At 48.4% G+C, this 14,102-nt stretch overlaps 3 protein-coding genes across 3 annotated transcripts; 2 read left to right on the forward strand and 1 right to left on the reverse strand.

Moving 5' to 3' along the window:
• Positions 1-1,898: 1,898 nt before the first annotated feature.
• BJ212DRAFT_1447864 (Calreticulin family-domain-containing protein) lies at positions 1,899-7,752 on the reverse strand (the record flags this gene model as incomplete). Its single annotated transcript, XM_041338458.1, has 20 exons — positions 1,899-2,012; positions 2,064-2,447; positions 2,503-2,862; positions 2,914-3,085; positions 3,135-3,253; positions 3,311-3,721; positions 3,798-3,868; positions 4,227-4,379; positions 4,431-4,689; positions 4,738-4,856; positions 4,913-5,000; positions 5,053-5,266; positions 5,313-5,750; positions 5,802-6,064; positions 6,113-6,587; positions 6,641-6,807; positions 6,869-7,078; positions 7,131-7,269; positions 7,319-7,517; positions 7,566-7,752. 20 exons carry the CDS (start codon positions 7,750-7,752, stop codon positions 1,899-1,901), a joined length of 4,542 nt encoding a protein of 1,513 aa, XP_041191012.1.
• Positions 7,753-7,910: 158 nt separating this feature from the next.
• BJ212DRAFT_1447865 (Prefoldin) lies at positions 7,911-8,506 on the forward strand (the record flags this gene model as incomplete). Its single annotated transcript, XM_041338459.1, has 5 exons — positions 7,911-7,943; positions 8,004-8,170; positions 8,223-8,313; positions 8,370-8,423; positions 8,483-8,506. The coding sequence occupies 5 exons, from the start codon at positions 7,911-7,913 to the stop codon at positions 8,504-8,506; spliced, it is 369 nt and encodes a 122-aa protein (XP_041191013.1).
• Positions 8,507-10,871: 2,365 nt separating this feature from the next.
• Positions 10,872-12,985, forward strand: BJ212DRAFT_411963 (major facilitator superfamily domain-containing protein). Its single transcript, XM_041343137.1, has 3 exons — positions 10,872-11,189; positions 11,247-11,388; positions 11,459-12,985. Exons 1-3 carry the CDS (start codon positions 11,019-11,021, stop codon positions 12,607-12,609), a joined length of 1,464 nt encoding a protein of 487 aa, XP_041191014.1. The 5' UTR covers positions 10,872-11,018; the 3' UTR covers positions 12,610-12,985.
• Positions 12,986-14,102: the final 1,117 nt, after the last annotated feature.

Here is a 14,102-nt window from a genome sequence, read left to right on the forward strand (position 1 = left end):
AACTGGGTCTCCGCTGGTCAAAAACATGAGGTAGGATGGCTCGTATAAATCCCCTCATGAGCACGTAGATATCAGCTGGCAGTGCCCGTCCGAACGAGAGTTGTCGTTCAAAGGGGATAACTCATTGGACGCTGCGCCACATCTGTCAAGTAAAAATGTACAAAACAGCTTTGGCGTATCGATCACTCACTAGTTTTTGCTAGCGTAACTCGCGGAAGTTCGCACCATGAACGATGGAACGTAAATTGATTACCGAGCTTGCTCGATCTGACCCATTATGTTGGACTAGATGACAGGCCGAGGTTCTTGAACCATGGTTTTGGAAGCTTTGGCTTTGACACTGCGTCCACTCCCGGATGTGTTCGCTCTCCGAGAACACGAATGGTGACAGAACGGACACGGTGGCACAGATAGGATTACATGAGAAGCCCCGAGGTCCAAGAATAATGCCAAAGCAGGCTGTGAACTCGTCGGTGTTATATCATCGCTGGTGGAGCAGAAGACAAGACTGTGGCTGCTGTGCAAATGCTCCGTTCTCGACCCTCGGTCTGGCGGATAGTGAGAATACAGAGATATTACATAGGTTCTGTTATCTTGACGCGGGGTTAACACTTGTGTATGTGTATGTGGGGTATGGCGGCAGACACGGAGAAGAATAAAAAACGGAAACGTTTGAGTGCCAGCACATTTTTTTAAATTTCATTTCGTGTTCGTTGAGGATGATTATTTCAGACCGAACCGGCGATAAGCGCGCGCTCATCGTTCTGCATCCACATGACAGTAGGGGTAAGCGCGCGTCTATGTGCTGGCTCGTGACCAGAGCCATGGCCTTGGTCCTCTGGGAAGCAAGATAGATGCCGTATAGCAGCGGCATAAGGGAAGCCCCATATACGGCACGCAGCTTGAAGACTGCAATATTAAAGACACATTGAAGTTGTATTGTTAGCAGGTGGAAATTCGAGTTGCGAATAAGCAAGTACATGATCCTGACCGCATGTTGAACAGAGCGACAGTTGGGGAAAAATAAACAGTCGATAGGCAAAGACAAGTCCATATGACGGATGATTCATGATCCTCTTCCGAAATTCGAAGTTCTTGTCGAAGGCAGAAGTCGAACGCGAGACGGTCACAGCAAATCTTCATGCTATTCAACACCTCCGGAATGGTAGGAACGGAGGACACATACATCCGAGAATTTGCTTTCAATGAAGCTGATGACATCCACTGATCAGACCGTGGTTCAGACGCTCTCCATCGAGCGGCTCAAATAAGGCGCTAGAAATATAGAAGATGAGATAATATTAATCAAGGTCAACCCATTCTCCGGGAGTCCGGGCTGACTGCCAGTTAACACTTTTGAAATTGCGGTGGGCAACTATGAGGTAGCAGAATGACAATCGCAAACACCATACACGCGGGCCAAGTCAAGTTGACCGTTGTTGCTTGTGAATGTTAGGATCCAAACCTTTTGGCAAATAAACGTACACAAACACACATGATCGGATCATTGAATCCTCGCCGAGGGCACGTTCCGCTCCGTATGCTTGTCTGCACTGGTACTGTGTTTTGCACTGGACAATTTTCCAGGCGCCCTCTGATTGTGGGTAATGATACGCATCAAATCGTCTAAACTCTGCAATTCTACATGGAATCTTGCTGTTTTGATACTCAGATACCACGTGCTATTATGACATTTGGTCCTGGTGAATGCTGAGATGGATAACGAGCGACCATTTTACAATAATATGGCAGTCCATACATTTTACTTCCCCGAGCCCGAGCAGGCAAACGATGAACAAAATCAATACTGGTAAATTATAGTGGTAACGCTGGGCACGCATATCCTTGCGACCCCCTCGTATCAGGCTTCGCTTATGCAAATAACGATCACATCGCATCTACTTGCGTTTCTTGACAGAGCCTGCATCCTTCTTCTCGCCTCCTGCAGGTGCAACGGGTGTGCTGTCAGTCTTTTGTTTGTCATCGGGGGTAGAAGTATCTGTCTTCTTTGCCTGGTAATGATAAAATTCAGTCAGGGAATCCTGGGAAGATGTATTGCAAACCTTAGCAACAGGTTTCTTCTGCTGCGAGCCAACGAAACCAAATAGAAGAGCAAGCATGCCGAAAAGAGTGAAGGCGACACCAGCAAGACCAACACTTGTCTCCGGGTGGGTTTGGATGGCTGATAAGAGGTCCACCCGAGCAGCGTCAAGGAACTGAGCAATTTTACCACGAATATGGGAGATAGGATCCTCCAAGAAGGGGGGGATGTAGTAGTCGCCTTCATCATTGACATCCTTCTGAGCAGAGAGATCCGCCTCGATGGACTTCTTGACGTCGTAGGTCTCCGCGGCCAGAGACATTGCGTCGTCAATAGAGTGCCCAACGTAGATGTTGTTGAACAGAATGTCCTCGGTCATGGTCCAAAGTTCAATACCAACACCACCCTGAGCGCATCAGTTAAGGAGGCTAATACGAGAAGGATGAAGCAGAAACACGAACAATATTGTTTAGGTGCTTGACTGGCTCTAGATCCTCAAAGAAGTTAGGGTTGGGGATCTTGCGCGGGGCCCACTCGCCAATGTAGGCAGGGTTATCAATCATAGGCGCATACCACTTGCCCTTGTACGCGGGGTTGGCTTTGTAGGGGCGTTTCCATTCACCGCATCCAGGAGCCTCATCACAAGCCGGGTTGGAGACCGTGGGCGCGATCCAGTCACCGTCTTCCTCGTCGTCCCACTCTTCGGGCTTCTCGGCATCTGGGTCAGGAATATTCGCGGGTGCATCGTCCAACCAGCCCTCGGGCTTCACAGCATCCTCATCAGGGATCTCGTACGGCTCAGTCTCATCCCAGTCTGCAGGCTGCGCAGTAACATAAACGCCTTAGCTCAACCTCACAAGGAGTAAACATACCTTCACAGCGTCAGGATCACTAATTCTCTTCTCGTTAACCCAGTCTTCAGGCTTCTTATCTTCAGGGTCATCGATCTCCTCCGCAGGGTTGACGGGAGGAGTGAAGTCCTCAAGAAGGCTGCCCGAGCGCTGACTTTCTTTGTTGAAAAGTACATCATATGTGTTGTTGGGGCTGATTACACATAAGTTTCGGTCAGAAAAGGATTGTAAATGAAATTTACTTGACAATGAGGGTGTAAAGGTTAGTGTTCTTGCCAAAGGTGGGCTTTGGAGGGACGGAAAGGTGCTTCTCCTCGAATTCACCGGTAATTGGGTTCTTGTGTCGGAAGATGAAGTGCACCTATATCACAGAAAGGATTGTCAGAGAAATATGACAATTGAATAATGAATGTTTCACCTTAGTGCCAGGACAAGTGTTATCAGGTCCGAACATCACAACCCAAGGGGTAGTATCTGAGAATTCCTTCCCGCTGGTCTGGAAGCCATCCTCAAGAAGTTTGATGTAACCACCGCCACAGTTGCCACCTTTCTGGTACTTGACCTCATACTGAACGACAAGGGGCTTGTCCTTGAAGTCGACAGGGGCGGCGAAAGGTGCAGAGATGGCGTGGTGAGCGGCTTTGGATTTGGCAACGAGGCCCTTCTCGCCCTCAATGAGGAGCGTCTCAGGTTCCTCGACCTCCCATTTACCGACGTAAGAGAATATCTCACCACCGACTGGTGTCTTCTTGGTTGCCTCCGAAGGTGTCCAGCGTTCAGAATAGTCGGCAGTAAATTGCTCAACGAAAGGAGCTTGGATCTCTGTTGCCTACGGATGAATAGTCAGTGAGTAGTGGGTTACATGCATGGCGTCATGGACACGTATGCAAGAAATATGAACGAACTTTGAATACAGGTCTTGAGTCCTCTGACGCTGACGCGCTTGCAGCGGCTGCAACGAGGATAACGGAAAGCGCTACGCTTCGCATTTTAAGAACACGAAGGACCAGAGACGGTAGAAAATCGAAAACGAGCGATGACGGTATGAAGTGTGGCTAAGCACAAACCACCAGCGAGCTCTTATCCTTCCCGGCTAACTCCTGCCACGTATGCTCTCCCACGCCCAACGACATTCCTTGACCTTCTAATTACTCGTGCTCAACTCGCGTCCACTGTAGTTCATTTTCACTTAAATGATAAGATCGATACAAGCTACGTTACACATACGCAACACAGGTACACTACCCAAGTAGATCAGCATGCCCAGATGCAGACAGTGCCAACTATTTTCATTCATTAGCAAACGTAGGCTTCAGTATCATAACAAGTAGCACTCACCACAAACTCATCGTCCAAGTACTTGGACACAGCAATCTGATCACCCAGACCCTTGCGCCGTCGCGTCTTCAACACAAGATCCCGCGCTAATGCTTGTCCTGATGCCGGCTCTAATGGCCGAAGTTTAATGCTCGTGTCAGTGGGATCACCTACACACAATTAATATAGCTGCTTTGATAGGGGATTGTGTATGCACTTACCAGGAACTATCGACCAGTGATCGAATACCTGCAAGCAGAACGCCTGACCCTGCGTGGCAGTTCGAAGGTCGGCTTCGAACCCATTTGCGTCTATCACAGGAATCAAGGCTTTGACCGTATATAACGGCGAGCCGGCCTTGGGGATGTCTTGCGTAACATGCCCCCGGCGTCGGGCTAGAACAGTGTATACAGCTGATATACAGTCAGCTGGCGCCTGCACTTCAACGTAGTAAATTGGCTCCATGAGGCGTGGCGTAGCCTACTAACCCATTAATAACCACAGCGGTACAAATGATAGGAACCTCACCATCAAAAACGATGAGTAGCACACACGGCGTGCAGTGGGGACAATCTGCCCACCACCACGGAAGATTGGCTCTTGAGCTAGACTTGCATCCAGTATCCGGAACTTCACATTACGCATAGCTGTCGCAATAAGTATTGTGAGAGTATGACAAAGTCATCACACAACTAATACATACGTTCATCGCACAAAGGACCCTCGCGAGCTCCCCACTGGAAGCCTTGCTTGATATGCTCTTTCACAGTTCCGAGCAATTTTTTATCAACCTGCATTCCAACAATGAGCAAAATGAAGCAGTGGGATGCCAGCAGACCTGACTTGAGAAGGCAAGGTATCATCGAGCAAAACATTCGGCCCGCTATCATCGGGACCAAACGCCCATATTGACCTTGAAGCCAATAAATCCCATTGGTATTTATCTTGGAAGAATGTGCCACGTTCCTTCGGGGTCATCCGCATGTTGACCCTCCCCCGTTCAATATCTTCGGCAATACCTCTTTCCAAAGGCTCCGCGATCATGGTAAGTTTGTTTCTATAGTCCATTAGAGAGGAAATAAGTCATGTATACCGATACCTACTTCTTGTTTGGCGTATCCGCATAGCACTTCAGTGCACTCGTCTCCAATACAGTTTCACAGAACTTGGTGACTGGATCCGACACCTTGATCTCGATCTCAGCAAATAGCCTCCGAAGGTCATGCATGACACAGTCCAGGTACAATTCGCCTGTACCAATTAGCACATGTTCACCGCTTTCCTCGACCTTCGTAGCAGCGAGAGGGTAGCTCTTGTTGATGCTTCGTAGGCCAGACAACATCTTGGGTAGCTCAGACGGCGCTATTGGTTCAATGGCAATTTTAAGCACTGACTCTGTCATGTGCTTAATAGGCCGGAAGATGTAGAGGTCATCATCAATGGATGGGTCAGCGAGAGTGGCGGTCTTGGAAATGGACGCATCGACTCCTGCAATAAGGACGAGGTTGCCTGCGGGAACCTCGTCTGCCGGAATAAAGTATCTAAGAGGAAAGGGCTTACTCAGCTGGAGTGATCGAATGCAAGGAGCTTACCGAGCTTCGCCTATCCACATGTCTTCCACGATAGCCCTTGCCATGTCTTCCTCGTCTTCTGGTGAGTACCCCTCACCAAGTACTTTGATCGGTGTGCCCTTTCTAAGGGTGCCACTCATGACGCGACCGAAGGCCCTAAATGATTGGGCATCTGTTGTATGATACAACTTCGTGATCTGGACCATTACGGGCGCTTCAGTGTCGCAAGCTTTCATTGCTACAGCGATCTCAGAAGTTTGTGGGCCAGTGTATGTCCGCTCGACCTATACCAGACTCAATTCGACTAATCAAAAGTACTGGAAAACTCATACCTTGCTGGTTGCTCCTTGCAAAGGTGACGGAATATGCTCCGCAATCATGTCAACCAGTCCAGTGGCAGGTCCAAAGAACTGGTCCAAAATAGCCTTCAGCAGGGGCCTTACATCCATCTTGTACATGATTGGCTTTAGAGATATGTTCAGCGATGCAAGAGTACTTTTCAGGTCTTCCGTATCCTCGCTCAGCACATGACTATAGAGCTTATACAAGGGATCAAGGATGAAGTGCACGAATGTGCGGGATTGCTCAGGGTCCGCAGCTTTCCTGGTAAACTTCCGTGTCTCTGCGTTAAAGTATATATCGCCCCAAAGGCGGTCGGCGAATGCTGCAACGTCGAGGGAACCAAACGTGTCCGCATACATTTGGGCGAAGGAACGAAGAGTGAAGCACCAACTCATGTCGGTGCTGGCGAACACGACATTTCCATTTTCAGGACTGAGTCGTAGTTCCGGGTCTGGATCAATCCCACTGTGGAGATTTCTGAGTCAACGAGGATTAACAAACATAGGGCAGGTATAAACCTGATAAAAGTGTTGATTTCTTCAATTGTATGCTTGATTTTGTAGTAGGCGTCTGCAGGCTTGATACGTAACTCGAGGATAAGCCTGTCGATTTTGTTCACAACAAGGGTGATTTTGATGCCCTCTTGTAGGGCATGTCGAATGATTGCTTCGGTATTGACCATCATCTGTTTCAACAGTTCAATTCATTAATTCGTTGTTACGCATAGCGCGAACAGAGGAGCTGACCCCTTCGACAACATCTACAACCAGCAGAATTCCATCAACAAGACGCATTGCAGAAGCAACTTCGTCGACAAAATTCACGTGTCCCGGAGTATCAATAAGGTGCACCAGATGTGACTTGCCGCTCGTAGTCGACAGGATGAGAGACATCGGTGAAGACTTGATAGAGATTTCTCGCTCTCGCGACAAAACATGAGTATCCGTATATCTTGTCTGGATGAACGAAACATAAGCTGTTGCAACCTAGAGAACTCAACTCACAAACCGGTTTATCCGCATCCCAAGCGAGTTTATGCGTCTCGAAAACCAGCATATCCATGAGCGCAGTCTTTCCGTGGTGCAAGTGGCCCACCACAGCGACATTGCGAATCATCTCCGGGAAGGACATCATATTCAGCAAAAAACTACATCTCTGTTGAGTGTAAGCCGCAGAGATCCTCAAGAAGTGCGTACCCCTTGTCAAAGCGCGTCTGTGGCATGTCCTTCTCCTCTACCGTCCATTTTCGCACTTTGATAGGAGCAACTATGGGCTCCGAAAGTGGCTGAGCATCTTCCTCCTGAACGAGAGTCTCTACGTCTGGGCCATAAACATCCTCGGCTGACGGATAGTATTGCTTGTCCTCATGCAGAATAACAGCATTATGGACGGGCTCTGGAAGGTTCCATGAGATACATACAAAGAATATGCTTCATCACAGACCATCAATCTCCATCAGTGCACCCTCCGCAGGCGGCATAAGCTCGTCATCGTATCCCTCTAATGTTGCCGACCGCTGTTGGGGTACCTGACGAAAGTCCTGCTGCAGAACTTCTTCCTCCTCTTCATCCGAGCCCAAGTCCGCGCCAATATAGTTTCCAAACTCATCATAATCCTCGAAGGAAGCCATGGTAAGGGAGTGATTTTAATGCTTAGACGGGGTCGAGGTTCAACGGACGCGTTCAAGTGAGAATAAATTTGGAACTCCGGTCCAGCTCTAAACTTCCTTACTTGAGATGAGGCTTGACGGTCATGGAGCATAGCTGAGCTCGCACTATCACTACCGCAATGTCTACCCTGCCGGACGACACGCTACGAAAGGTGTGTGTATGGTCAAAATTCCCCGTGTACTATCAGATTACTTGACTGGCCATTTGGCAGATCTTGGTCCAGATTCAACAGACCGCCGTCCAGTCACAGCGTGCTCTTAATATTTCTAGACAGCAATCTGCCTCAAAAGATCGAGAGCGGAGAATTCTCCAGCTGACCATTGATGAGATCCAAAGCATCGAAGGAGATGTCAACTTGTACAAGGGCGTTGGCAAAATGTGCGTTTAGATGGGTTCTACAATGGGACCAATGTTCAACTCGTCGTTCAAGGTTTATGATGGTTCCCCGGAAAACCATGGAGCAGGAATTCAAAACCCAGGAGAAAGAGCTGACAGATGACATCAATAACTTGAATAAGAAGGTAAATCGCTCAGTCGTCATGCAAGGATGAGATGAACTCGACCTATGATGTGTCAGGCAAAATATCTCGAAAAGCAGTTTAACGACGCACAATCTCAGCTGCGTGACATTGTGCGTCTCATTATTTGCTCAACCATCACATCGGGATTCACTTATTATTTTGTATTTAGTTCCACCATAGCCCGAAGCAATGAGACCTAGTGTAACAGTTATCCAGCACCCACTACTGTAATATCAACGGACCCGATTGTACAACCTAACGCATGATATGAGCCCCGCAAGTAGCTGAGCGCTCGACAGTCGCGTTTTATGTATCGGCACTACCGGAAGTTACAGTCTGAGTACCTTCCCGCCTTGGTCTCCCCTAGGTGGACCATAGACGAAGGGAGTTAGTTTCATCTCTCAATGTCCATTTATACTCAAATGGTTTTCCATATCCAACTGTCCCTTGTTATTCCCACCACAGCTGGAGGCCGGAGCGGTCTACCGTCAAGCTTGGGCGCAGGGCAACCCAGTACCATTGCGGCCTAACTCAGTGCCACGTATCACCTACCAATCGTCATGCTGTCGCAAGGATTTGCAGTTATACTAGTGATTATACAAGGACTCATGGCGTGTTTTCGTGTTGAACCGGGTCGTTGTCTTGGTCCTCTTGACTAGTTTGTTCATGACATGGCCCTCAGGGATTTACTAACCGTGATCAACCCGTTCTCCTCGTCTCACCGGGAAACAAGCGATGATGATGAATTCAAGCTTCCAAGCATGGCGTCCTTGGTCATCATGCTGGTGATGAATTTCCTTCTTCAAGTAAGACATCTGCATGGGACGTTGCAAAGGTCACTTACATAGTTTGCTTCTGCCGATATAGGTATCATTTTTCATCATCGTTTCGTCAGCAAACGAATATGCAGAGTACTTGGGGGGAAATGCTACTTTCTCTGGTGTTGTCATCGGCATTCCAACTGGCTTCGCTGTACTTTCTTTGATTCCTTTGACGCAGTGCGACAAAGGTACATTCAGATCTCTTCTTTACGCCGGACGCCGTTTAAACCTCGTCTTGTCATAGGGATGTACAAAATGCCCCTTCATGTCAGCTGCTGCTTTGCCATTCTAGGTCACGTCGCCTACGCTGTTGCGTTTCGTGCCAACTTCTTATACCTGATTCTGATTGGCCGGTGCCTTACCGGTGTATCATTTACTATGTTCATGTACTGCAAGCGGTACTGCACGGACCCTCGAATTATTGGAATCAGACGAAGGACGACCCTCGCTGGCTGGCAGGTTGCCTGCCAAGGTTTAGGCCTTAGTCTTGGCCCATTCCTTGGTGGATTGTTGTATAAGATCGGGTTCTCGAACTCAATCTTCAACGGTTATACAAGTCCGGGTTGGATTATGGCTGGAATCTATGCTGGCTTCTGGGTCTTGGTGACACGATATTTCGAGGACATCCCTCGACCACCACCCATGATGATGATGGAGTTGTCTCTCCCCGTAGCGAAAGGTCTCGAGATAGAGCCTTGTCCGAAATATTCATCAGCACCTGCCACAAGCCCTTCCTCGCCTATTGACGAATCATTCAGAGCACAGCTCTCGCTGATCACACCGTCCCAGTGGGGTGTCAATATATGCATGTGCTGGTTTTCGATGGTCTGCTTCTTTATCTTAGGCTCCTGGGAAGCCAACTTGCCTGTATTTGGAGCTGTCACTGCAAATCTCCGCTGGTCTCCGTTTGATGCAGGAAATTTCATCGCCCTCGGCGGAATAATATGCTTCCCCTTCCTCCTCGCCAACATCCTAGCTGCGCGTCGGATACAAGATCGCAAACTCCTCGCATTCGGGACGACTTTCGGCCTTGCAGGGCTTACTACTTTTCTTTTGATCCTTCACACCGACAAAGTCAATTACGACTCACTGTTTGCATGTTGGTGCACCGTGGCGCTCGGGTTTAATATTGCAACTGCAATTACCCTTAGTCTCCTCAGCAAGCAGCTCCCGCCCCAGTGGAACGGACTGCGCTTCGATCGCAATCCAATGCAGTAATTTCACTGGTCGTGTGACTGGCACAATATGGGGTGGTTCAGGTGTTTCCGTTGGGATGATAAACTTTGTAATATTGGAGATTGCTATGGTTGGTATTGGTAGTTATTCTGTTTACAACATTGTGGAACAAGCTGAAGACAAAGAACGGCTGACGTGCTCAGGGAAAGAGCGTTTTCTGGTCCGGTTCTGTAGAGCAAAACGTAATTCACTAGTTCAAACTACAAATTTACGACAGTCGTTAGTAAGTAACTTGCGAAGCAGTTTCGTAAAGTTTCTTTATCATCAAGTCACCTAGCGAGGCCACTGGCAGCTACATGCATAGACTAGGCTCATTTGTTCGTTGCAGATTGAAACATGCAATCCGATCCTAATTATCCGCTGGGAATCCCACAAGTTTATTTGCGTTAGCTACAAGTGTTTATGTCTGGGACTTAAATGTAGTCACAAGTGGGTCAGCTGCCGCGCCTCATAACCGGCGTTACACCAAAAGGTAGAATACTGAGGCCTGAGTACCAGCGACAGTATATGTATTGATTATGGGAACTCAAGTAAGCCGGTGTGCTTACATTGAACCTCTCACCTAACGTCCGTCTTTTGCGGCCTCCCTGTCTGCCACGCCATAATTATGACTCGCAATCATATTAATATCCGTGATCATTCAGCTTGATGTCGACTAGCTTGTTCGTGCAGATGACGGACCTCAAACGACTGCTGAACCAAATCAACCCGTTCTCCTCTCGCCATGAGACAAGCGACAATCACAGTGAGGAAGAGGAATACAAGCTACCGAACATGGCGTCTCTGGTCATCATGCTTTCAATGAATCTCCTTCTTCAAGTAAAATATTGATGCTAAGCACTATGTAACCGTCGCTCACTGCTTCGGCCTTCATAGGTTTCGTTTTTCATCGTCGTTTCATCGTCAAACAAATATGCAGAGTACCTGGGAGGAAATGCCACTTTCTCTGGAATTGTCATCGGCATCCCGACGGCTTTTGCTGGACTTTCTTTGATCCCCTTGACAAAGTACGATAAAGGTATGTTTAGGTCATGTCTTCCTCTCTTTGGACGTTATTTTAATATTTGTTCTTTCATCCTTGCTCTTAGGGATGTACAAAATGCCTCTTCATGTCAGTTGCTGCTTCGCCATTCTTGGCCACGTCGCCTACGCTCTGGCTTTCCGGGTCAACTTCTTATATTTGATTCTTATCGGCCGTTGCCTCAACGGGGTTGCATTCTCCATGTTCATGTACTGCAAACGGTACTGCACGGACCCCCGAATTGTTGGCACCAGACGGAGAACGACACTTGCTAGCTGGCTGGTCATCGGTCAAGGGATGGGCATGAGCCTTGGCCCATTTCTTGGTGGCGTGTTGTACAACATCGGGTTCTCCAACTCAATTTTCAATGGTTATACAAGCCCAGGATGGATCATGGCTGGGATTTACGTTGGTTTCTGGGTTTTGGTGACACAATATTTTGAGGACATCCCTCAACCACCAACCGTTATGGAATTGCAGCCAGCAAGCAATTCAAATGCTCCCCCCATCATTTCTTTAGAATTGAAAGGTGGACACGCCGAGGTTTCTCCCAATTATGCATCAGCGCCTACCACACGCCCTCCCTCGCCCGTTGACGAATCGTTCAGAGCACAGCTCTCGCTGATTACACGGTCCCAGTGGGGTGTCATTACATGCATGTGTTGGTTTGCGATGCTCTGTTTTTTCATTCTAGGCTCTTGGGAAGCCAATTTGCCTGTGTTTGGTGCCGCTGCTGAAAACTTTCACTGGTCTCCATTTGCTGCGGGAAACTTCATTGCTCTCGGCGGAATAACAAGCTTCCCTTTCCTCCTCTTCAACCTCTTAGCTGCACGTCGCACACAAGATCGCAAACTCCTCGCATTCGGTACCATTCTCGGCCTTACAGGTCTAGTCATCTTTCTTTCCATCCTTCGTACTGGCAAAGTCAATTACGGTTCACTATTTGCATGTTGGTGGACCGTGGCGCTCGGCTTCAACCTAGCAACCACTGTGACCCTTAGTCTACTCAGCAAGCAGCTCCCACCCGAGTGGAATAGCCGTACTTCGATGGCAATTCAATACAGCAACTATACTGGTCGTGTTACGGGCGCAATCTGGGGTGGTTCGGGTGTTTCAGTGGGGATGTTGAACTTTGTGGGGTTGGAGATTGCTATGGTCGGTATTGGAGCTGTGTTGTTTACCACATTGTGGAGGGATCTGAAGACGAAGACGGGATGACCCACTCAGGCCTGGGGAAGAGCATTTTGTAATCCATCTATAGAGGCTCACCATCCCCGACTCCCATGCACAAAAATCGCTCTGCACTTTTCTCTGCACCCGACTTGATCCGATGCAATTGATTTCACGGGCGCCTCTATGTAAACTAACACGATTGCGTCTTCGTCAACCCAGGCTCAACTGTTCATACGGATCTGAGCTTGTACCATGTACCACCGCCTCTTTAGACATCGCATAGCGGTCGTTTGAACGCGCTACCTTTCTCTACCATACTATTTATCACATGATAACTCTGAACGTCATTATTGCGTGCCATCCAACATTGCCCATCCCACAGCTTTTCATCGCGTCTATAATATTGCTTGCCTCGCTCGAAGACTTTGGGAGTAAGTCACTCCTGCCTTGTGTGACAATTGCCTATTCATCAAAGAGAACCTTCCATTATCGTGCCGTTGTCACACACGCCAAACCAGGACCTCTCTCGTGCTTCTGCTAATCTAGCTCTGCCTGCCGCTGCGACCTACCACAGTCTTCTGTTGCCTGTTTCGACCTCCTGCACCTTCCTGCCACCCCTGCGCGGCCGCCTGCTCCCTTGATCTTTCGCAGCACTCCGTATAACCATGATGTAGCTCTAACCTATAACCTAGTCATAGTGCACATGCGTCGGGCGAGCTCCTAAAGAAATGTTACAACTGAGTGCTGATAGCTGAACAGTCTCCAGTGTCATGTCCACCGTGACCGCCACCGCATCTTTGTTGCCAACAGCAGCGGGATAGCTCAGCACAAAACCGCCTGTCATGTGGATCATTATCATACTGCGTGCGACCCTCGGTCTTGTATGCACTTGCGTTCACCACTCCGTTATTCATATCCGCGTCTCTTATATCCTGCCTGCTTATTGTCGTACTATATCCCCTCTCAAACAATATCATTGCTCCCAAATTACCAAACGCCACTGAGTCGATGCAGGAGTTGTCGATGCGACCGAGAAAGAGAAGGAGAAAGAGTTCTTTTACGGAAGATTCGTAGTCTCTTTTACTTTCACTCTGTTGTTCAGCAGATAGATTGGGACTCATCTTGTAGAGCGCAGGCTGTCCACCGATGAAGTCTACCCGGAGCCTCTTGTGTATTATATCTGATGTGTAGGTCCTCAAGGATCCATTCTGTTGGAATCCGAGAGTTCCGAGACAAGGAAGACCGATGGATCCGAGCAAGGCACGCACAGTGAGTAATGAGAGGTAGAGGTACGAGCACAAGCCGAAAAGGGACAAAGGGCGAGCGACGCAGTGACGTCGGCTCGCGTCCTACTTTATTTTTCTGTTTCGTTTTAATACATTATTGTCGTCAACGTACTTACCTTAAAAACGCCAGTAGCAGCACCCTGGCATCTCAGTTCTTTTCCAAGACACTGAGATGTGAGTAGGAATTCGTCACCTATACAATACAAAGTCTAACGCGATGTAGTGTACTTGTTCAATAGGTAGACGAACCCT

The sequence above is a fragment of the Suillus subaureus genome (assembly GCF_016647635.1).
Source record: "Suillus subaureus strain MN1 chromosome Unknown BJ212scaffold_24, whole genome shotgun sequence".
NCBI lineage: Eukaryota > Fungi > Basidiomycota > Agaricomycetes > Boletales > Suillaceae > Suillus > Suillus subaureus.